At 50.8% G+C, this 22,460-nt stretch overlaps 6 protein-coding genes and 1 non-coding gene across 7 annotated transcripts; 2 read left to right on the forward strand and 5 right to left on the reverse strand.

Moving 5' to 3' along the window:
- Window positions 1-397: 397 nt before the first annotated feature.
- BDP81DRAFT_433067 (cutinase transcription factor 1 alpha) lies at window positions 398-2,782 on the reverse strand. The gene has a single exon (XM_060590833.1). It carries the CDS (start codon window positions 2,665-2,667, stop codon window positions 622-624), a length of 2,046 nt encoding a protein of 681 aa, XP_060442388.1. The 5' UTR covers window positions 2,668-2,782; the 3' UTR covers window positions 398-621.
- Window positions 2,783-3,085: 303 nt separating this feature from the next.
- On the forward strand, window positions 3,086-4,351 carry BDP81DRAFT_325333 (succinate-CoA ligase; the record flags this gene model as incomplete). Its single annotated transcript, XM_060584965.1, has 5 exons — window positions 3,086-3,245; window positions 3,327-3,343; window positions 3,408-3,524; window positions 3,583-3,961; window positions 4,017-4,351. The coding sequence occupies 5 exons, from the start codon at window positions 3,086-3,088 to the stop codon at window positions 4,349-4,351; spliced, it is 1,008 nt and encodes a 335-aa protein (XP_060442389.1).
- Window positions 4,352-4,599: 248 nt separating this feature from the next.
- On the reverse strand, window positions 4,600-5,636 carry BDP81DRAFT_378957 (uncharacterized protein). Its single transcript, XM_060586809.1, has 2 exons — window positions 5,377-5,636; window positions 4,600-5,313 (listed from the first exon to the last, which is right to left on the reverse strand). Exons 1-2 carry the CDS (start codon window positions 5,479-5,481, stop codon window positions 4,828-4,830), a joined length of 591 nt encoding a protein of 196 aa, XP_060442390.1. The 5' UTR covers window positions 5,482-5,636; the 3' UTR covers window positions 4,600-4,827.
- Window positions 5,637-6,963: 1,327 nt separating this feature from the next.
- On the forward strand, window positions 6,964-8,007 carry BDP81DRAFT_494047 (uncharacterized protein; the record flags this gene model as incomplete). The annotated part of the gene is made up of 2 exons (XM_060595374.1): window positions 6,964-7,237; window positions 7,322-8,007. The coding sequence occupies 2 exons, from the start codon at window positions 6,964-6,966 to the stop codon at window positions 7,849-7,851; spliced, it is 804 nt and encodes a 267-aa protein (XP_060442391.1). The 3' UTR covers window positions 7,852-8,007.
- A 2,880-nt stretch (window positions 8,008-10,887) lies between these two features.
- On the reverse strand, window positions 10,888-12,033 carry BDP81DRAFT_451765 (uncharacterized protein; the record flags this gene model as incomplete). The annotated part of the gene is made up of 4 exons (XM_060592672.1): window positions 10,888-11,032; window positions 11,102-11,403; window positions 11,471-11,659; window positions 11,812-12,033. The coding sequence occupies 4 exons, from the start codon at window positions 12,031-12,033 to the stop codon at window positions 10,888-10,890; spliced, it is 858 nt and encodes a 285-aa protein (XP_060442392.1).
- A 1,287-nt stretch (window positions 12,034-13,320) lies between these two features.
- On the reverse strand, window positions 13,321-16,340 carry BDP81DRAFT_396526 (fungal cellulose binding domain-containing protein; the record flags this gene model as incomplete). Its single annotated transcript, XM_060588200.1, has 9 exons — window positions 13,321-13,329; window positions 13,418-13,725; window positions 13,803-14,078; window positions 14,137-14,228; window positions 14,286-14,428; window positions 14,482-15,096; window positions 15,148-16,002; window positions 16,055-16,233; window positions 16,286-16,340. The coding sequence occupies 9 exons, from the start codon at window positions 16,338-16,340 to the stop codon at window positions 13,321-13,323; spliced, it is 2,532 nt and encodes an 843-aa protein (XP_060442393.1).
- A 2,081-nt stretch (window positions 16,341-18,421) lies between these two features.
- On the reverse strand, window positions 18,422-18,516 carry BDP81DRAFT_t247. The gene has a single exon. It is a non-coding gene; the product is annotated as a tRNA-Ile (tRNA).
- Between the last annotated feature and the right edge of the window lie 3,944 nt (window positions 18,517-22,460).

Here is a 22,460-nt window from a genome sequence, read left to right on the forward strand (position 1 = left end):
CCTTCTAACCTACTCGATCCTATAGGACCTATAAGATCCCTTAAGCGGTACTATAAGGGGTTAATTACTAATCCTATTAACTTCCAGGCCTTTCTCCGCATAATAAACTTCTTTCAAAAGATCTACCCGCGGTACTAAGGACTAGGTCTTAACCTAGGCCCGACTAACGAATCTCTCCTCCTAGAGGGATAGACGGTAACAACGGAGCTAGGGAACCAGCGGGAACTAGGGACGGATAGAACAGACAGTAGCCCACGGGCAAGATTTGGAGGACGTTAGGAAGAGGCGTGTACTATAGAGTATATAGCTCGAGCCTACGGCCCTCCACGCCATATACCCCTCGGGAGGTCGGCCGCAAGGGCGGCAGCGCCTTTGCCGCCACGGCGTTAAATACAACAACAACAACAACAACAACAACGACAAAAATCTCGACTCTTCAAGACGCAAAATCAATCGACATTACGGCACGCTGAGTGGCTGAGAACACACTACCGAAACCCACATAAAAGTTCATAATCCTCAAGACCGTTGACCTTAAGATAGTCGACTATTTACGAATACATGTGTTCAGAAGTTCACAGCTACAGGTGAGTCGCTAGGCAAAATAGTGGCTGGCATACCCTAGTTCCAGTTCAACATGCCTCCCTCACCGAAAGCAAAGTCATTCTCTATCTGTGCGACTAGGAATTGATTCGCTTCTTCGGCGGACCATGACCATGGAGGTTCCGATGACAATAGAGTGCCGAGTCCATATTCCCCATCGTGTTCAGCCGCCCCTTGATCGAGGTTGTTCACCATCATCGAACCCGTCCTGACGTCCTGCGCACTGTCAAGTCCAGATGCGAAAGATAGGTCATCTTGCATCCGTAGTCGTGCCGCCGTAGATCGATCTAGGTATTGGAAAAACAACTGTAGGACCCACATTCTGACCTCCCAGGTTTTCTGGAGCTCTTGCAACCCCAAAAGACACATCTTTGCCCTGTTCTCGGTGATGGATCTCACCGCGCCATTTGAAGAGCGAAGATGGACCGTGTGTATACAAAGCGTATTAAAGAGGTTTGTAATGGCATGGATCTGCCCATGACGTAGATTTCCCTCCAGTAGCATATCCTCGATGATGCGGGAGTTCCTTGCTGCGGCCTGAAGGGCGATCTGCCCATTCACTTCTTTACTCTCTTCTGCGGTGCCAATGCAACCTGATCTGTACAACAGGATGAGGAGGTTGTTGTAGGCCAGGTGCAACATACTTGCATAAAAGCCCGCCGCATCGCCAAAGTCATTGTTTGCCAACGACATGACTGCAGGTAACTGCTGTCTCCATCTCACAAGGTCGTCTCTCATTTGAGACCGATCGGTCGGGGATAGTGACTTGCTGGGGAGGTATCCGCTATGCACAATCCTTCCAAGCACTCTGGAGAGTTGAGCTGTGCCGATGAAGTATGAGATGTACTCTTGTACTTTTTGATTCGGCAAACTTGAGTCGAAGGCGCGTTCAAAGTCAAGTTCCCCCAGCGGCTCGATGTCGCAATCTTCATCTCGAATCCTATTCGGTAGGCCCAATGCTGCGGCACACTGTCTTTCGCGGACGTATATGGCCCACCACAAGCGCCTAGAAAGTCGTTCAGTCTTCTTCTCGGTGGTAGCAGATCTCGAGGAGCGGTGAAGCGCCTTTGTCTGAGCAAGACTGATGGCTGCGCCAAGCCAATGCCGGGCGTCTTTCTCCAGGAGCAAGCCGGCCCTCCAAAAACTCATCAGAAATAGAGCTTGGGTGACGGTGAATTTCTTTGATTCAAATTCGACATCGTAAATGTCCTTTGCGCGATTGTAGAATACCCACTTGGCAACGTGACGGCCTCCCAGGCCGATGGCTGGTAGGGCGTCTTCCTCGCAGTGGATGACGGCTATAAAGAGGATCGCGTGTAGTAGCAGAGGAGACAAAGTGCCATCTCTGAAGCTCACCCAGACATCTATCTCATCCACGACAGGAAAACATGGGTGAAACCATTGAAAGTAGGCCTTAAGTAACGTCTCGACCGCTGGCGCAGGTGGGAATGAAAAGACGCCCTCTGCTCTGAGAGAACGAATCCTCGACCTTCTGCGTTCGACTTCCCAATCAGGCAGCAAATTTTCAGCTCTTACAGCGTGAGGAACGGCATGTAGGAACCTCAAGTTCTCTGGTGGTGATATACCTGCTGTTGGCGGCGTTGGGTTGTTGTTGGTGACATAACGTATTGAAGACGACTCGCCGAGGAAGACCGAGCTATCATCTTCTTGCCTATTGTTTGGTGCCAATGCAGGCGACTGAGGCTGTACTGTGATGATTTGCTGATCTTCCAAACCTTCTACTTCCCGGGGTCTTGCGAGATCAGCAAGTGCTTGAGATGCGGCAAAGTGCTCGTCACTCTCAGTTACCACCGACTCATCACCAAGACCTGTGTCGATGAAAGACGGCGAGGATCCGGTCTGATTTAGCCCGGCTTGGTTGTCTGGCTTTGCGTTTCGCCGTGATGTGCGAGGATGCTTGCCCCGTCTCGACTCGCGTAGTTCACAAGGCGTGTCGGCTGTCGTACAATTGCGACAAGGTCTTTGCTCGGTTACATTGCATTTGACGCGTCGCGCATTGCAGGCCTGACATGCCTGGCGGGCTCGCCTGCGGAGGTTTGTCATAGCCGCCTGCCGAGGGCCAGCATTTCTTTCCAGGCGCGAGGGAATCTAGCAGTGGAGGGTTGTGAGGTATAACACCATACTTTTCTTTTGTCTAAATCCAGTTGTCCCATGAAGTTTCCGACAGCTTGTGGGATATCAGGGAATCTTGGTAATGAAGTGAGCGGGGCGTCATGCAGCCGAACCTGATCATTTGGTATTACCGAATGCGGGGATCCCTGATGCGCCAATGACATCACCCTGGCAGCTATTCGGCTATATGGAGTCATATAACCGATTCAATGTTCATTCTCCAGACACCATCCATGCTTGCACCAATTTAATTGTTGACTCTCATCCAACTCTACCCTAGGTCGTGCGCCAATAGGCAGAATACCTTCAGCCTTGTTAAAAACAGAGTTAAGGGAGTTTGCAGGGCAACATGGCAACGAAATTATTTCCCCTACTCAATTGCTTGCCTCCGAAACTCCCCGTTCCCAGACTCGCCAAAGCATTTTCATCAACAGCCGGGAAACGGGGTACATACGAAAGTACCATTGCCAATCTGAGCATTGATCAGAATACAAGAGTGATATATCAAGGTAAGCAAAGTGATAACGGGCCAATGCAATGAGTTACTTTCACACTCTGGAATCTCGCTAACCTTTCAATGCCTTCATCAGGATTTACTGGTAAAGTAGTGCGTGGCATGCATCGGCGAAATCGTTATGGCTTCTGTTACCTGTGTGACTGACCGATACTAGGCCACCAAAAATGCAAAAGACACGATAGAATACGGTACTCGAGTTGTCGGGGGTGTCTCTCCTGGCAAGGGCGGTCAGGATCACCTCGGCCTCCCTGTATTTGGCACAGTAAAAGAAGTATGACACTCAACATTTTCTAAACTATGAGCTATAGCTAACGAAGTGATGTCTACAGGCCGTAAAGATTGTGAAGCCACATGCAAGCGCTGTCTTTGTTCCCGCTCAATTTGCAGCAGGGGCTATCATCGAAGCAATAGAAGCTGAGATTCCGCTCGTCGTTTCAGTTGCCGAACATGTGCCCCTTCACGACATGGCTAGGGTTCAAGAGATTCTCCGAACACAGAGTAAAACGCGGCTTGTGGGGCCCAATTGCCCCGGAATCATCGCTCCTGACCAATGTCGCATTGGTATCATGCCATACAAGCAGTACAAAAAGGGTGTTGTTGGGATTGTGTCCAAGAGTGGAACACTCAGTTACGAAGCTGTAGGGGCTACAAGCAAAGCTGGTCTAGGACAGAGTACCGTTGTCGGAATGGGAGGTGATATGATGCCAGGTGAGTGGAAAACCCTCCAACACACCCTTGAATGTGTTCTGATCTGCTGTTCAAGGTACCACACTTTTGGATGGGCTCAAATTGTTCTTTGCGCATGAAAATACCAAGGGTATCATCGTCATTGGCGAGATCGGTGGCGAAGCTGAGCTGAGAGCAGCGGAAGCCATAAGAGACTACAGAGAATCGACAACTAACCCAAAACCTATAATTGCAATGGTCGCTGGGAGAACAGCGCCGCAAGGCAAGACGATGGGACATGCCGGTGCTATCCTGTCTCCGAGGGATGTGCCCGCCGATGTTAAAGCAAAGGCACTTGAAGAAGCGGGTGCAATAGTCGTGCCGCATCCAGGAGTCATGGGCGATGAGATGAAAAGGCTGCTTCACCTGTAATTATAGTGAAAAGTTTGACAAAGGTCTGGACAGCTTAGTGCGTCTCGATCATTTCTCTACATAATGACGAGGACAACTTCTTGATATACTTGAACAGTCACACAATTCTTGGACACTGCCTTGCCCTTGGTACTTTTCTGTGATTGATCTATCATTTCTTGCCCCGGATGTGAATTTGACTGTAGTTGGTTTTCAGCGACAATATCAGAATCTGCCTGCAAGATAAGTAGAACATTTGATTGGATTCTGATTGTTTTAAGCGCAGTCAGACAACGCCTGGTTGTCTTTTCATCCGTCGCTTCAGGTAACTCAAAGGCATCTAGGTATCAAAACACTTCTGTTTGAAGGCAACGCCGGTTTGCCCCTGGATAAAAGAAAAAAAGCAAATCCTTGTAGCAAAATAACCGCCCCGAGTGGTATCAAGTGTGCTGTAACAGTCATCCCGCCTTTTCCGGGCTGACTAACTGTGTTCAAAATCAAGAGACTTGTCCCTGATGACGGCCGTCCTCTTCGTGGTCTGGACCATCTGGCCCAGGTCGCATGCCCTCATGCTTGACCTTCCGATATTTCCACTTACTGATGGCACGTCGTGGACTCATAGCCTTCTTGAATTTGGTCCAAGTCCCATCCTTTTTCACCACCGCTGGTGGCAGCTCGTACTCGCAATCTTCAAAGGGATTCTCCCCGTGATCGTGACCATGCTCCCGATCCCAATCTCGCGCAGCCTGCTCATTTTGCTCCCTGAAGTCTTCTCCGAAAGGGTTGCTCTCGGCATATGAATAATCATCGTCATCAAACGGGCTCGCCGTTCGCCGCCGGAATGTGGGGCTGCGCAGGGATGGGGTGGCGGATCTCGGCAGCCAGGAGAATCGCCGTTGAGGGTCCGCGACCGGCGGTGTGGGTTCTGGAATAATCGTGGTAGTCATCATGGTGTTGATTGTGTGCCTCCTTGTTGCTGCCGGCTAGACGGATATCAAAGTCAGTTTAGGTATTCAGATGTTGCACTGGCGCTTGTCGAGTCATACAGGTATTGAGATCTGAGCTTGAGAAAAGGCGGTGCTTTTCTCGTCGATGTCCATTGATGGGCCCCTCATCTTATCGTCGGGCTCGCACTCGTAGCCGTCGAGCATCGTGCCAGGGTACAAAAGCAGAGTAAAATGAAAAGATGTGTCCTTCTTCCAACTTGCACAAACAATGGATGTTGACGGCTTTCTTTTTTGTGCGCCTGGCACTCGTAAGGTGACTCCTGATCACTTCGAGGAGAAAGCTGGGGGCGGGGGACCGGAGTGCGCGAGCGGATATGGCCAGCCACGTTTATGTATGTACGAAAAACAATGTTTCAAGGGATGCCGAGTCATTGATCTCATGTTCTAGGCTTCATTTGGCTTTTCATTCGATCTTGTTGCATGGAACACCATAAACGATGGGTCTTTCTTCCTCCAAGGGAGGGGTAAAACCCAGTGTGTCTCCTCAAACATGAGACGCAAACCGTCGATGCGCTTTAGGGCCTTTGGGTCACCGGCGGCGCTTTCATGCTACTACCAATGCACTGTGTGATCGACTGGAAGGCGGGACGGTGATGGAGACAACTTCGTGGGCAGACCCATGTTGGCAAGACTTTGTTGGCACTGAGCAAGTGGTGGAGGCGGGAGTAGTTCCTATTCCCAGCCGTGGCATCCGGGATGGTCCTATCCGCTCCGGAGGCGATCAGTAAGGTCTCTGCGGGGCCGCCTCCGACTTACATGGGCAATCCATCCAAAAGGCCGGCGCTGCCAGCTGTCGATCACGGGCTAGTTCCGGTCGTAGACCGTATTCGCCTGCTCAAGACTGGGACTATCGTGGCATGAGTTTCTATTCTCTTTTCCCCTCCAACCTCCTCCTCTGGTTCGCATGATTAACTCTTAACAACAGCGCAAGCCGTTGACATTGCACAGCCACGTTTGGCTGGAACCCAAGCTCGGATGCACTCTGCTGCTGCATATCAACCATTGTCTGTTCTCCAAAGGAAGAGGGCTGTTTCGATAGGAGGATTATGCAGACGAACGCAATTGACGGGAAATAAAGATTCTAGAAGTCACCTGATTCGTCCAGCTACCGCCATGCATGGCAACTCTGACGCAAAGATGGGAATCTGCCAGTCTCCATCAACCCCGGCACTCCCGATCTAGTCTGTGCGCTGACAAACATCCACATCTATCCGAGACGGATAGCGAAGATCACGGACCCTTTTTCATCAGTGCGGCTTCGTCTAGGAGCTAGTCAAGCTAGTGGACTTTTGTCAGTTCGCTTGATTCTCTTACCCGTGTCACCTCACAAGCCCACTGACCGAAACGCCAAAGCAACCAATATTCGACAGCCTCCCCCGGTCATTCCGGAAAATTTCGGCGATCATGAAGCAGCCTCACGAGTCGCCTAGGACCCCTTTTTAAAGGAAGGGAAAAAACCCTTCCAGAACCCCTGCTCGTTGCCCCCCTTCACACCCTCTTCCACAACAAGTTGCCCCCTTCAAAACAAAGACAGATAGCATAGTTGGCAATAAAGACTTGTCGTGGTTCGACAATTTACAACTGTACCTTCCATGAGATAGGCTCTGTCCTAAACTTTCGGACAACATGCCATTCAGGAAACACGAACGCATAGCGGACAAGTCGTTCGAAGACAATACGGCCTCACCATATGCCGGCGGCAATAGTCACGAGAGAGTCTCCAATGAGAGGATCTCGAATGAAAGCGACATCGAGGCTGACATTCAAGTCAAGCCCCCCGGATCTCATCAAAAACAGCCAACGGATAGCATCAGTGGACATCAGATTTTTTACATCTTTGGACTCGACGGTATTGGTGCCGGAGTTCTCTCTGGGGGCATAAATTTTGCCATCGCTTACGGTTAGGCCCCGCAACAGTTTGTTGAGCTTAAGTTTTTGGCGAACCAAGCAAGAACATGAGAGTTTATTGACACAAACTATGCAGGCATGTACTCAACTCAGAACATTGTTCGCAATCCTATTCGCCTATTCCAGTTGCCCAACACACTAGCTGGCGATGCAGTGGTCACCGTGGTCATCCAAACGGCAATGACATGGTTCATCGAGCTTTTTCTAGCCAACCGCGACATGAAGAATGGGAGCGTCCGCCCAATAGGCTTCATCGAAGAACCTTCGCAACCTTTCCTGCGGTGGTTCATGATGCTCAATCTAGAAGACGCGATGCACACCAAGAGCAGGCTTTCGGTGTTTGCTGAACACGTTATGCGGATCGGCTTGATCTTTGTTGTTTCATTCTTTCTGCTCTGGCCAGCCTCAGTCGGAATTTTGACCGTTATCGGAGCCCGGGGATCAGGGAATGATTGGGACTGGTATTTCCAACGCACGTGGGCGCCCGAAGCCTTCAAAGGGATCCTTGGAGGAATTCTCGGTCTTCTCACCACGCCGGTTATGGCTTCGTACTGGCTTGTCAAGGAGGGTTGGCGCTTGAAGAGAGGAGGAACTTTGTTGAGTTGAGGGGTGAGCTGCCCAGACGACTTTGGAACAGGGAATTAGCTTGGCGTTTGGCGGAACAAAAATTTTCTTCTCATATCAAACACTTCCAGCAACGTACATCGTTGCTTGCTGACTCGCTATAACAAAGTGTAACTCCAATGTAAGAAGAAGTGTCCGATGGACGGGGTGGGATGAACCAATAACAGACACGAGTTTTGTGTCTACAGGTAACAGGCTGCCGTTCCTGGCCCGTACGAATTCTCCAAATAGTTCATCCCTAGTTTTCGGCCAGACAAGGCTATTTCCAGACACAATCTAGCGAAGCAATTGACTGGCTTCATTCATGAAACCTTTCACTGTGATACCGTACACGACCTAAGTACTTAGGCGTGTCAATCATAAAGCAGGTATCGAATATAATTTTGAGTGAAGACAGATACTTATGTACTTAGATAAGTGAGTTTATATCATTCCACGGTTGCGGAATCATCTCTGATAACTTGTTCTTGAGCAGTTCCATACAATTGAGCCTCCATCACCCATGAACAAAAGATGCCACAAAACTCGTGGGCTGTTCTTAGGAGCTTGAATGAACGACATTCTCTTCACACGTGCAGTCATCAACGAGTTTCGAAGTGAAACTCACTTCCCTCCAAACACAACCAGGACTGTTTATAAATTATGGATCTTAGCCATACTTTTCTGTCCCCAAACAACTAGAAACTAACCATCATTCGGTATTTCCATCTTCAACACTTGACAGTAGGAATTGCGTCGGATTTGACATACGGGACAGAAGTCACCTGTATGAATGCTACATGGGCCGAAGGAACAGTTCCACTATCGGTGTTAGCTACCTGAGCATACCTTACTCAGTAGATGCGAAGCTTCTTCGACTTACGCAATACCACACAATGACGCATTGAGGTTCTTTCGAATAGTCTTGGAAGCTCTCCGTCAAAGGGTCGAGCGCAAATACTTCCTAGTTGTCAGTGATTATTTTAAGGCTTGCTTAAAGTAGGCCCAACCTCTCTCTGTTTCCGAATTGGCCCTTATCTGCTGTCTGGTTGTGTGCGCTTCAGTTTCGCCTAAACCTTCGCTTGAATCTCTTCCTTCTTTCGACTCTTGAGATTTGAAGGGGTCGTGAATGGTGTAGCGTCCACCCGCAGTTATCGGAACTGGCTTGGTAATCATGTTACCAAGAGCGAATTTGCTTGGCTCAACGGAAGTGCACTTCAATCCAAACGAAAGATTGATGTCGGCGATAATGTCTTCGGCAATGACCATGAGGGCTAAAGGTTGACCTGGATAAATTGCGACTATCATACCGCCGAATGAAAGACCCCGGGACAGCCATGTTCCCGATGTTCCAGGCGCTACCGTGCTGTCAGTCAGTTACCATGGCAGATAAACGAAATGGGTCTGTGGTACCTAATGGTTCCGATAGCTGAATCTTGCGAACAATCAGCTCTTCTGACGCAAAAGGCAATGTGGTTCCTGGCAGTAGAACGGCAACGCTCAGTTCTCCCGGGCCTAGGATAAGAGTTAAAGGACCACTCTCAAGTGAATCGTTGGTAATAAAGGACGGAATTTCCATTTCCGGAATCAGAGATGATACGTTCTGCAAGGACGATAAGATTTCTGATCGCAGCAATGCATAGTCGGCAGGTCCAGGAGTAGTAGGGATCGAGCAGCACCTAAATACCGCTTTTTATTTATAGACTAACGGAACTACGGAGCGGTTTAACTAGGACATTAAAATAATCCTAAGGCGTATAATTACTTATACTTAGGACGACTAAGAGGACTAGCTTCCCGTTACCTAACTTAGCCTTAATAACCGCATAGCCTCGGCGACGGAGCTATCCTCTTTCTTTATTAAATATGGATATTACTGTTGGTATCACAGGCGTGATAAATTTCCTCATGAGGGTGTATCTTCGGCAACAATCACGTTGATGTCCGTGATAATTGCTGTTGTTGTTCTTCTTCCTATTTACATTGTGGGCAGGGTGTTACGGCCAGCTAGTCGTAGGGGTAGTTTGCAGAAGTTGAGGCTGCGGAACTGGTAACAGTAATCGTAGTCGGGGATAGCTTCAGGGAAGCTATGTCTGTCAATCGTAAGGGTAGGTAAGGCTTCGGTGATCAATCGTAGTCTTGTCAAGGTAGTAGCTGAAAGCGGATGTTAATCCTGATACGAAGTTAATTGCTGAAGAGCTATGGAAGTCTGTCCTAGAGTCCAGCTCAAGTCCATCCTTATATACAAGTCCTGATCCTGAACATGTCCCTTGTCCCTTGGGTCGTCTTGGGTCATTCTGATCCAGAATGATCGTTTAGCCCCCAAGTCGTGTTGGATCATATTGATCCCAAATGATCCTTATCTTATCATCACGTGACTTGTACCATAGTTCTTCCGTTCCGTGAGAGGGTGCCTTGTGTCCCCTTGTCCTGTGCATGTATGGCGTATCGTAACCGTCGTAAGCCTGCGGGGCAGGCCCTGTTCTTGGTCGTGCATGTTGGGTCGTAACATCTATATACTGAAATCACCCCTACGTGGCCTCACGAGGGCTGGGCTCTTAACACTTATGAATTTTTACATCCAACCAAGCTTTATACGGGGCTCCTGCCGGCGCGCCGACTGTCTATATGTTGGAGAACTATTCGTCTTTGCTCAATACTCGGGGATGTGTCTTACCCTGATGCTTTTTGTCATACCCAAATTCTCGCTGAACGGCACCTATTCTACGTTGTTGAGCTTCACCAGGACTCTGTTAATAGCAACTTGATCCCTCCGCTCCTGGCTCCCTACCTAGGCCACGACACGAAGACGGAAAGAACTGGCTCGTGCTGCCGAGAATCGCCAGCAATGCGAACACACTCTATTTCATATCTCAGGGCACTTGTAGACAACGAGAGAGGAAGACACCTCGAATGAAACCAAGGATAACGGGAGCAAAGAGGGTACCAGCACAGAAAGTATCGATGATTAAGTTCATTCATACAGCTCGCTCAGCTGCGCATTACATACACGAATTGCAACCTCTCTACATCCTCCCATCACTTAACCCCAGCGCTTTCCAAAGCATCATAAATCGTCTGGTTAACAGGCAGAACACCACAATGCCTCAACCCACTAGGGAACCCAGTCATCGAACTAGCAGTCCAGCCCGAGTTACTCGCCACATTAGTGGTCTCATACGGCCTATACCCATCATCACCATAGAAATCAAGCAGCACATGCGCCTTGCCCGCAACCTGGTTATCCCATTACGAAGCAGGGCCCTCGACACCGCTGGCGATAACAGCGGAGCTACCGCCGGGACGGGTCCAGGAACCGAAGAGTCCCGTGGTGGAGACCTCGACAAAGACGGTCTTGAGGGACTCGTCCTTGAGGAAGCGCACAAAGGACTTGCCGTCGGTGCCGGTGGGGAGGATGTTGAGGTCGATGATGTTGGTGGGGGACTTGTCGATGTAGGTCTGCGGGGTGGAGAAGGTCTTGGAGTCCGAGGTGTAGGCGTAGCGGATTACGATGGCGCCGGGGCTGCCGGTGTGGTTCGGGTCCGAGGTGGGGTACTGTTTACGCCGCGGTCAGTTTCGACTGTCTTGAAAGAGGGAAGTATGCCAAGGTTGGTTAACTCACAAACTTGGAGGCCCAGTGAACGAGGTACTGCCCCTTGGCAGCATCCCAGATGGCCTCGGGAGCCCACACCATGCCGGCGCTAGAGTTCTCAACGACAACGAGTCTCTCGTTGGTCCAGTTGACGAGATCCGTGCTCTCCCAGACGAAAATGCCCTTGGATCCCTGTCTCTGAGCAGCATCCCAGGTAGTCTAAATAAGATCGCGATCAGCGCGCGGGTCCCCATCAACAGAGAGTGGTGAAGACAAGCTTACCTTTCCGATATCCAAATCCGTACCAACAATATACCACTTCATCCCCTTCTCCGCGCCACCACCCACAACAATAGCAGGATGACGCACACCGCCCGTTCCCTTAGTCGGCCGAATTTGTTGCCGTTGGAGAGGTATAAGTACACATACGGATCCGCGCCGAGGAAGAAGGCACCGAGGTAGCCCGTCAGACTCGGGTCGGCGCGGGGCGCAAGGGACGTGCCGCTGAAGTCGAGAGACTGGATGGGCGTGGCCTGGACCGAGGTCGCGGCCAGGCTTGCGCCGAGGAGGAGGAGGGATTTGAGAGAGGGCATCGTGACTATTGAGGATAAGGGATGGAGGATGCTGAGGCACACGAGGAAGAGAAGGAACGGGTCGCAATGGGTTCGGGGACGGCGACTCTTTTATCATGTCCTCGTCGGGACCCAGGAGGTGTCAACCCCACATAGATTGACTGACACACCCCGCAATCTGGGGAAACGCAACGTCGAGTCTTGACCATCGTCATAGGTGTGGTGGAAAGAGGGCCTGTCACTCTCATCTCGGACAAGCGTCGTGATGGCGGGGCGGGTATCGTCGCGCAACGTTGACAACGGCGAAGCTGTCGGCGAAGACACCCCGAGATGGATATGCGCTACGAGCGACTAGTCTAGTCCAGCTACGAAAGACGCGCCCGAACGAGCTGGTCCCCGCCGCGGCCGGCGCCGAGGTTAAATCAAGGTTTCCTGGCCTCGTAACTGGCGAATGCCCGGCCATCCCACACTACCGCAGACTGTCACCACGCAACGTGCCAAGGGGCGCTAGAGTTTTCCCGTCGCTGGAAGATCTGCTCCCAGTGTCGTGTCGAGGGCAACCCAAGGCGTGACGGGAGATGCAAGGCACCGGGGACTTCGGGGCCGGGTTGGGCGTGGGCTGCACCCACCAAATACACAGTCACGAGGACCATCACGAAATAAGTAGAGTGGATAGAATCGGACCATATCCGTACCTTATGCTTTTCAATCAGAATGCTTCACGGGCTGAGCTGCATATGCTCGAATCAGGGAAATTAGGTCACCGCTCATCCCATATGTTTTCGGCTCCATCAATACTCTCATATCCCCAGTCGTCATCGGCAGGCACATGGCAAAATACTGCCAGGCACGGCCGGAGGTGGTTCATCGAAAGTAAACGAACAGGGAAAAGTCGACTAAAACAAAACCTTAGAAAGAGGGGCCGGACACGACTCTCCCCTGAAAGAGGCAGAGTTGGAGATGATCCCAGGTGCCGGAAGATCTCAGATACGACGTCAGTTGGCGTGTGGGGTTAGGCGTGGTGCCGAGTGGGACTTTTCATTAGTGCGCATGTTTGCGTAGAGCGCCGGACCGAGGGGTAAATAAGAACTTGTTCATTGTTGAAGAAACGGGGCGTGGTTGATGGGGTCAAGTGTGGATATAAATATACCTCGGGTACATAAGTACGAGGAATCCAATGGAAAATATACTCAGAAGATTGACGGTGCAAAAAAGTATGTACATGTGAAGAGATGGTGGATAAGACTGGGAAATAAAGCGCGCCACGTGCGGCTCGCGACTTGGGATGCCCTGCCACTGAACCCCCACTCAGAGACACTATCAATCACGTTAATACCATCGCCATCTCGTCCGAGGAAAGTGCTAGAGAGAATGAGGCAGGAGATAGGCAAAAAGGCTTGCTTACCTGAGAGTAGTAGGAGTCCTTGATGGTGCACTTCAGCCCGGCAGCACACTGGAAGCTGCCGTTCCACGTCGATCCGCCACACTGCCCGTACAGCGGCTGCGCTGTCGAGATCGCGAGAGCAAGGATCTTGGCGGCAGCGTGTTCGGCCGAGACCACAATGTACGAAGACGGGTTGGTGGTGACCATACCAGGGAAGATGCTGGCGTCTACAACGAAGAGATTATCTGTGCCATACACCTTTGTGTTGACGTCGACGACCGAGTCACCTCCACTGGTGCGACCGTCGTTGGTGCCGAGCTTGTTTGTGCCTGTTTTGCGACATTGTCAGTCAGCGATTCCGATGCTACGGACGGGTGTGAGTGGGGCATGCGGGGGATCAACTTACCGATCCAGTGGTTCGCGCGACGGTTCGAGTACGAGACGAGCATGTTGTTGACATAGTCTCTGACGGTCGTCCCTGGAGGAGGGAAGTTCCAGACAAGGTTGGCCACGCTCTTGAGAGAGGTCTGTAGGTTCTCGAGGCCCTTGATGACGGCCTCGACATCATTTTGGTCGCGAAGGTAGGGTACGGTGGACACGACGGTGCCGAGGTTGGCCTGGATGGTCATTCTGCCGCGTGAAGTTGCGCCACGGCCGAGGTATTGGCTGATGGTAATGGTCTCTGTACAGTGTGTCAGTAATCATACGCCGAGCGAACGTGAGCCTGGGGGAACACCTACTGCCGTCGGGAGCCTCGAGACTGCCCTCCATACGGGCGGTATATTGCATCTGCCGAGTGATGCCATCTGCGCCCTTGATCTCCTCGAAGAATCTACGATGACGTTAGCAATGGCAACGAGGGCCAGCGCGTGGCAACGAATCAACTCACAGGGGGCCAATGTTGGGTGCAGATTGAGCCAAAATACCGCTTCTCTTCTGCAGATATAGGTTCTTGTCGGTGACGTTAGGGTCAGTATACGCCTCGTAGAAGTCGTAGAACTGTACGTCGGGGTGGGTGACAACGGTATCAGTCTGTGTCCAATTAGCCTATGTTCAGGTGTTGTGAAGCTGTCAAAGGGACCCACGTTGGTGTGATCCTCCAGGTTGTATCCGACAGGCAGGTTGATCCAGGATGCGTTGGAGATCATGGTTGGTCCATCAGTGGAGCTCTTGACGATCTCGAGCTGATCTTGTGGGCCAATGCCGCTGCGAAGGAGAAGCTTGGCACTGCCAAAGGTTCCTGCGGACAGGATCACTCGGCCCGAGATGCTAGTCACGTTGACCGTTCCGGTGTATCCCCCGTCCAAGTATGGCTCAACCTCGATGCCGGTAATGTGCCCACCAGTCCGGACAACACGCTTCACGGCCGTCTTGGTCCACAGCTTGAAGTTGCTACGCTTGCTCGCTGTGACAAGGTACGTCGCCATGGGGCCACCACGCTCACCCCCGGAATACATATAGGGCGTCTTGCCGAACGTGCGATTCTTGGAGTTCGGGTTCGCGTTGAGGTCGAGCTCCGACCATCCAGCAGTCCGAAGTCCGCCCGCAATGGCGTTGAAGCCGTTCGTCAAGTAGACCTTGCCGTCTTGAGATGGGGTCGTGGTGCCAGGGATACGAGAGAATACCCGGCTTGTGGCTGCGGCGACATCGGTTGACTTCCATCCGGCTGGGAAGTTATAGTCCCAGTCCTGGGCATATGGCTGTAAGATGTTAGCACCAGCTTTGTTGGTATTGACCGGGCAACAACAAACCTTCCACCAAAGAGCAGCGTTTATGGCGGTGCCTCCACCTAGAACACAACCGGCCATCTGGTCGGTATCTTGGCAGGCGATGCCGGCAGAGTCGCGCCAGATCTGGTTGCAAAGACCAGGGACATCGAATCTGGTCAGGTTGGTGCCTTCCAACCAGGTCGGCTTCATAGTGCCACCCCATCTACCGGAAGACGGCGGCCCCTTCTCGATCAACAAGACGCTCTTACCAGCCTCACTCAGCTTGTCGGCCAAGGGGATGCCGCCGGCTCCTGCTCCGATAATAATGTAGTCGTAGGTCCCGGAGGGAACGGGCACACCGGTAGGTCCAGTAGGTGCCTTCGTGGTGGTGGTGGAAGGTGGCGCTGAGGTTGTCGTAGCGCCGCCACAGCTGCCCGTGACGGTCTTCGTTGCCAAAGCGGCCCAGGCAGAGTACGAAGGGTTTGCAGCGTTAGCATCGAGAGCAGCTCCATGGATACCTTGGTTCTCGTGCTGGACCAGGCCGATCGAGGCTGGGCACGTGGGGTTGGTTGGGCTAGTGAAGGCTTGAGCCCATCCAAGAACAAGAGAGCCCGCGCTAGTCGAGACGCTGCCGGTGGCACCGTTATGGTTCCAGTTGAAGCAGTTCTGGCACCGGTAGATGAGTGTATAATGCGTCGCATTGATCGTAGACGAGATCTGCGTGAGCTTGGCATCGCCTGCGTAGACATCGGGCATCACATAGCCCGTTGCCCAACGAAACGAGGTCAGGATATCAGAGCCACTAGGCCACGCCATGAGAAGCAACTTGTTCGTCATCGATCCACCGAGGGAGATACCGCACCAGCCGGTGCCCTGGCCGTTCTTGGAGGCGCATTGCTGGACGAACACTGTTAGTTGGTGAGGGGGACAGCGGGGTTATGAGACCTACGAGATAACCAACGAATTCGTTGGCGTCCGTCGTCAAAGCAGTTTGAGGCAGAGCAAAACCGTATGTCATGCCCCCGGCCGTTTGAGCGCTCGTTGCGGACCAAGTGTCGAAGATGATCCCAGTCTTGGAGTCAGTCAAGACGACCGGTGTCGGGGACTGGGCGGCAGCTCCATCGAGGACTTGCACCCTATGTTAGCTGAACACTTCTTCTTGGTGATATCGAAGACCTACGAGATGTCGTGGCCAGGAGTGCTGCCAGAGCACCAGAACGACTGAAGAACTTCATGGTACCGGACGTCAATGTCAACACAGGTCTAGCAACCGAAACCTCGGATCTAGCCTTCGATATCGGGGAGGGCGAGAGGTCATTTAAAGCAACGGTGACATTTGCCAAGGCCCAGCACCTCCTTAGATGCCCTCTCCCTCGCCGCCATCCTGGGACCTACTACTTTCTTCTTTCAGATATCAAACCCTGGAGTTGGCGCCGCTGCCACATGACCAGAGACTCCCACCACCTGGCTCGACCAGTGGTATCTCCCGTGATTGTGGATGGATGCATGGTTTGAAAATGCACCGATAGGAGGAAATTTTGTATGGTGTTTGTTCAGGGGGTCCATCACAGTATGGGGGACAAGCGGCATAGGTTGTTGAAAGTGGTGGGGTTGGGCCTCTTTCCAACGGAATGTAACAGTGCTGAATTGCCTTTTGTTGGTCAAGCTTCATGACCGGGGTTGATCCAGGCACATCAATCTACCAGAGGCAGCGGGAGAACCAGGAATCAGATGAAGGGGCAAGGGACTGGATGAAGCGGTGGACGCGGGGGACTCGGGTGTTTGCACATGAGACGAACCAGCACGCGAGAAAGAAGAAACGAGGCCCGGGAAAGAAAATCAGAAAAGAAGAAAGCGCCGGTGAAGGCTCAGCTTGTGCTTGACGTATATGAAAGCCATGATCTTGACAGGTAAACCGCGAGTCTGGCTACATCAAGATGCAATGTCTTGGACAGTGAAGTGAGGTCGAAACAGGCGTGCAGGGCATTGCCAGGAACGGAATGCGGAGGCAACAAGGCGCAGCCCCACGTTGCGGTGCGGCATTTCGATCCGGGCTTCCCAAATCGACGGGGGTCTGGCCGGGGTCGAGGGGCGTCAGCTGGGACTTCTTGGCTTCTTGTCAGGAGAGAGGATCATCAGGATGCAACCCTCGAGGGCAATGAAGACTTGGGCATCTCGCTGTTGATGCGTCCTTCGACAGCCCCTGTATTCGTACCGAGACAACGCCACAGGCTTTGCCACGAGATTGCGGGGGTATGGGCGAGAAACAAACGCATCTGTCAGTTTGTCGAGAACCCAGGCGTTTGGTGCGGCGGCGCGCAGTGTCTTGCTTTTAGATTCTTGTATGAAACGAGTCCGGGCCAGACGTCTCCCTCGAATGCGGTGCGAGGTATTCATAAGAATTGTTCAGCCAAGGTGTGATTACACGGATTCGATTCGTGCATTTTCGTCACTCTCGTCCGTTGTTGGGTTCGTACGTAGTAATCATCAACAAGAAAATGCAGCCGGCTAATCTGACAGGCTGCCTGCCGTGTACTGTGGTGTTCCATTTCGGTTCGCGGCGATGCGACGGCGCGGTACTGACTCAACCGAAGCCAAGGGCGACAACGAGCTGGCGATGTCGCCGATTGGAAGAACCACAAAACGCAACGAGAAGGAGCGGTGGAAATGGGAGGTCACATAGTCCCAATTCGAGTGGTGGAGGGCCCGTAATATATGACTTCTGGGTGCCTGCGACCCTCAACGAGAATGCGGGATTGAGCTCCGAGTCCATAAACGTCAGGTCGACGAGGGTCTCTTGTTCGGTCGCCGGCCCAGATGGAGGTTCTTTTAGGAAATTCTGAGTTGACAGCAATCTTGTGGTTCATCATCTTCGAATGAGATGGATGCGACGCCATGCAGCTTGCGTATTGATGAGCTGATGATCAGTCAGCAGGCCCCGAGCCGGATTTTGTCGACTTACATGGAAAGGCGTCGCCATTGTCTTTGCGTGCTTCCTCTTGCGCGAGGATGAAGATGTTGGACCATGGAAGTGGGTGGAAGAAACGAAGGTTGTAGGGGACCATGAAGCGAAGGTTTCACACACAGGCAGGAGGGAGCTCCAAGACGGGGAAAGTGCTGCTAATGAGGGGCAGGGCAGCTTGTCGTTTGTACACAGTGCGATTGCGACGCCTCCCACCAAGGAAAGTTCGTCCGAAAGGCAAGGATCGAAAAGGAACGAAGGTAAAAAAAAAAACAAAGCATTCTTTCAGGCCAAAACACTAAAATTTTCTCACCAGTGCAAAAGAAGACTGTGATCGCGACAAGAAGCAAAAGATGATCAGTGGGAGGCTTGAACTCCCGGCCTTGGCATTACACAACATTTCAGGTGAAATATTAGTACCACGCTCTAACCAACTGAGCTAACCGACCAGATTGGGTGCCGGGATTGGCTAATGGTAGGAATTGCCGAGAGGCCAATTATATAGGCTAATGGATGAGCGCAGGCTCTTGTCTAAGTCTAGTCGTGATGTTCGCGATCAGAGGAATCTTTTGCAAGGGAATGGGATGTTTGCCTTTGAGTAAATTCAATTATGCGATCTATTTTTTGCATTGACCATGCATAAGCGCAATGGCTGCCCACTCTACGGCAGCCTGCAGGGACAACTCCGCCAAAACCCAAGGTTTGGAGTAAAAATAGCCAAGGGAGCCACAATTCGTTGATACAACCACGCCACCATACAGATACCTTTTTCATTAGCAGCATTGAGCACAACATGTAATTATTAGGGTCGGCTAAGCGAAAGTCCGCACACAACTGCAGAATGTCGCACGTAGACGTACGGAGGTAAGTAATTATACCTCCACCTGTTTCTTCACCTTTTTCCTCATCTTTTTCCTCACCTTTTTCCATCTCCATTTCGCAACATTCAGAAATGGCATATCAGTGTCCCAAGAGCAACAAAACTAATCATCTTATTGCCAAGACAGTCCTACAATGGACAATTTGTGCATTCTGTTCCCAAAACCTTTCTACTATTGAAGATTTAGTCATTGACCTTACTGCGGATGACGACTCTAACACCCAACCCTCCACATTGCTTTCAGCCGTTAAGCAAGAGTCACTTTACGTACCAACGGCTATGAACTTCCTCCAAGCCGCCCAGGAAGGCTCAAAACAGCGCGAGTCGAGTATCCAGAAAACAAAGAAGCCAACGAAAACCTCCCCAACTGTCCTGATCGGTATCCATCTGTGGGTTGCGACATACTATGAGACGGATGTTGACGGGATTCCTGTTACAACATACGTCCGCGTAGTATCGCCAAAGAAATTCTCTGGGAGCTGCTCGTTCTTCTTGACCACGTCGTACACATCACACTCCGACATGATGCGTTCAGTACTGTCAAAGTTTACAACAGAACGCCACTTTCTCAGTCGCAACTGGAAGGCTATGCCTGTTAACCCGAAGAATCTCACCGATATCCACGAATACTGAAGCGCTGCGTACGATGCCAACACCCTCAGCTTATTCTTTCACGAAGCCTCACTTCTTCCTGAAAGGGATATATATATGCTATCTCTTGTGTCTCTCTCACGTATTGAGGCGCCAGAGACCAGCCCAGAGGTTTCAAAGAAGCAACGTGCTATAAAGAAGTCAACAACAACAATTGCAGATCAGTTCCTCCAGGAGCAGGCTAGTAACCTTATATCTACACGCTCGCAGACAGGAGTTGAGCAAAAGCTTACCCCTAAGGCAAAGGAAGCAGCAGAGAGTACTAAAAAGCAAGGAACTTCCCATAAGCGAGGGTATTCACAAGTTATTAATAGGGAGTATGAAGTCAAGAAGGAGAGTGTAGTAAAGGAGGAGATTTATGTAGCTACAAAGAAGGGGAAGGGTATAACTGAGGACCTGAGTACAGGTGAAGATGATAAGAAGTGTTGGTATTCCTTTCACAGGGAATTTGGTTCGAACCGTAGGGTCCCTGGGGTGACGAAGTATCAATATCTCTGTATTGATTGATTCTGCGTAAGGAGTAGAAGGGAGATTCCAACCGGAGGTTGGGTGGGTAGTCGAGGTCTAAGTGTACCCCCTCGAGGTGGCCTATGCTCTGCCCCTACTCGCGGCCGAATTGGACTTCCAATCCGACAAGAAGTGATATATGGACTGCTATTTCATTCTTTACCTTCTAAACTACCTGTCTCCATATGTAAAAGTTCATCAACATTAATGCCATTTGCTTGTAGTCGTTGCTTAACCCAATTAACCCCACCTGTCTGCCTCTCAAGCAGTGAGATTTCTGGCTGAATACCTGACCTCTGATGCTGATTCAAGCGGTGCCGTAAGTAGTTATAGGCTTCAACCTGGGGATATTGATCTCCTTCAAACTGAGTAACTGGTGTGAAAGTATTTACACCGTCAAGGAGCTGCTTGCAAAGCTGGGACGTCTCTTGCGGTAAATAACTATGCAGAGCTGCCTCGTCATACTCCAATACGTCAAGTATAGTCTGGACCTTTAAAGAATCAACTGCACAAGCAAAATCCTGTGCAGTCTCCTTATCAAAGTTATGGTATAATTGCCAAGGTTGCCCAGGAACAACATTTGGCCGGCTCTTCTGTATGCGAATTCTGTGGTTATTCCACACTTCAACAAAGCTCTTGAAGTCCTCGCGGATTAAGTGCATAAATATGAATAATATTGCAACCCTATCAGCGAGAGAATTGGGACTAAACAACCCAAGCTGTTGTAGTCGGCCAAAGTATTCCTATTAAGTTAGTATAGATCCGTAAAAGTAGATAAAAAGAAGTAAGTACATACACGCCATTGTGCTGATGATGCCTGGCACAACTGTCCCCACCAGCTTTCAATCTTGACGTTATGGATGCTCTTGCCAAAGATCCAACAGTCATGAAACTGAATAGGTATGTTTTGGTCTGGTGCTTCGGGTTTCTTCTTGGTACGGTCTTGTGAAAGAAAGTAATGACCTCCAGCAGCCAGTACAGTCTCAACGCCGCGGTCTGACCGTACCTTTAAGGGCATAATATCCCGTTTCGACACTACATAGAGGTATTGGGCTAGTATAGCTCGCGCAGTATGCGCTTCAACCCCTACATAAAACCACACAATATACCGAGAATAGGCATCAATGCCTGCGTATATCTCGAAGCCCCATGGGAGGAGCTTATCGTACGCATCAATTGACCAAATGTAATTAGGCCCAGGTGTTGTGTAGCCTTTTCGACGGTATCGTAGCTCGCGGAGACGGTTCTGTACTTCGTTGGGGAAAACTTCGCGGTAGGCTTCATATACAGCATCGCGGCTGATTACGTGGCCTTGTTGTCGCATTTAGGTATAGAGGAACTCGCGACCAAAGTTGCGGACTGTGCGGGCGCTGTCCTCGGCTGTACGGAAGTGCTCAACTGCTTTCCCATGGGCTACAGCAAGCTGCTCTTGTGATTGTCGTCGCCATAGTTTGTGGCATCTTCGGATATCAATCAGGCCACTTCGTGAGATTTGGTACCCCTCGTTCTGTAAGGCGCTGAGTATGTTACTATCGGTAAGTCGTTGGTTGAAAAATAACTCGAAGATGCGGCGGAGTAGGGAATCTGAAAAGGTGGTTCGGATCTCTCGGCGAAGTTCCCATCTTTGAAGTTGGCGCTCTAAGGTTCGAAGGGATACTTCAATAGATTCAGATTTATATAAGAAAGTAATAATTGCAGAATATTTCCAACCAGCTTCAAACTTTTCTGTGATTAGCTGGCGAAAAGGCTCAAGATTAATTGATGGACGAGGCATTGTTCTACAGACAATTACAGAACGGTACAAAAGTATGCAAAAAGATAAGATTGGGGTATCTGAAACCTGAAAAAACTCAAAAGTAGTGTGGGTCTATAAACCACTATATGTAGTTATAAGATGGTACCCATGCTTGAAACCACCTGTTCTAAAACGCCTAGTTGCATAGTTCCGTTGGGTACTTGAACTTCCGATCGCTTCCGTGCGGTCGCTAAACTCCTTAATTGAGAAGAAAATCAACCTTATAGAGACGTACAATTATGGAATCAGACGAGCTTACTCGTAGTCAGAATCCACCTCAACGATCTCGACACTCTTAGCGGGATCTGTATGAGTTTGTAAGTATATATGCAGAAGGTGCAGAAGGTGCACAGGAGTATATGGGGGCGTACCATAAGAGACATCGTCGAGCTTCTCCGCGACATTCAGCAAGGCATTGCCCAGAAGCTTGAGCTGGTTGGGTCGAATGCCACGAATCATTACGAGAAAGTCGGCTTCTGCACGAGACATCTTGACTTTGCGAGGAGTCGTAAGGCTTGGGGTGCTGGTGCGCTTACCCTCCTTATCTTGTATAGTTAGCT

This window comes from Colletotrichum phormii (assembly GCF_030913505.1).
Source record: "Colletotrichum phormii strain CBS 102054 chromosome Unknown BDP81scaffold_16, whole genome shotgun sequence".
NCBI lineage: Eukaryota > Fungi > Ascomycota > Sordariomycetes > Glomerellales > Glomerellaceae > Colletotrichum > Colletotrichum phormii.

Coding starts and splice junctions, on each gene's coding strand:
- BDP81DRAFT_433067 (XM_060590833.1), bottom strand. CDS start 2,667: ATGACAAACCTCCGCAGGCGAGCCCGCCAGGCATGTCAGGCCTGCAAT.
- BDP81DRAFT_378957 (XM_060586809.1), bottom strand. CDS start 5,481: ATGCTCGACGGCTACGAGTGCGAGCCCGACGATAAGATGAGGGGCCCA. Junction 5,314..5,376: donor AAGCTCAGATCTCAATACCT/GTATGACTCGAC, acceptor ATATCCGTCTAG/CCGGCAGCAACAAGGAGGCA.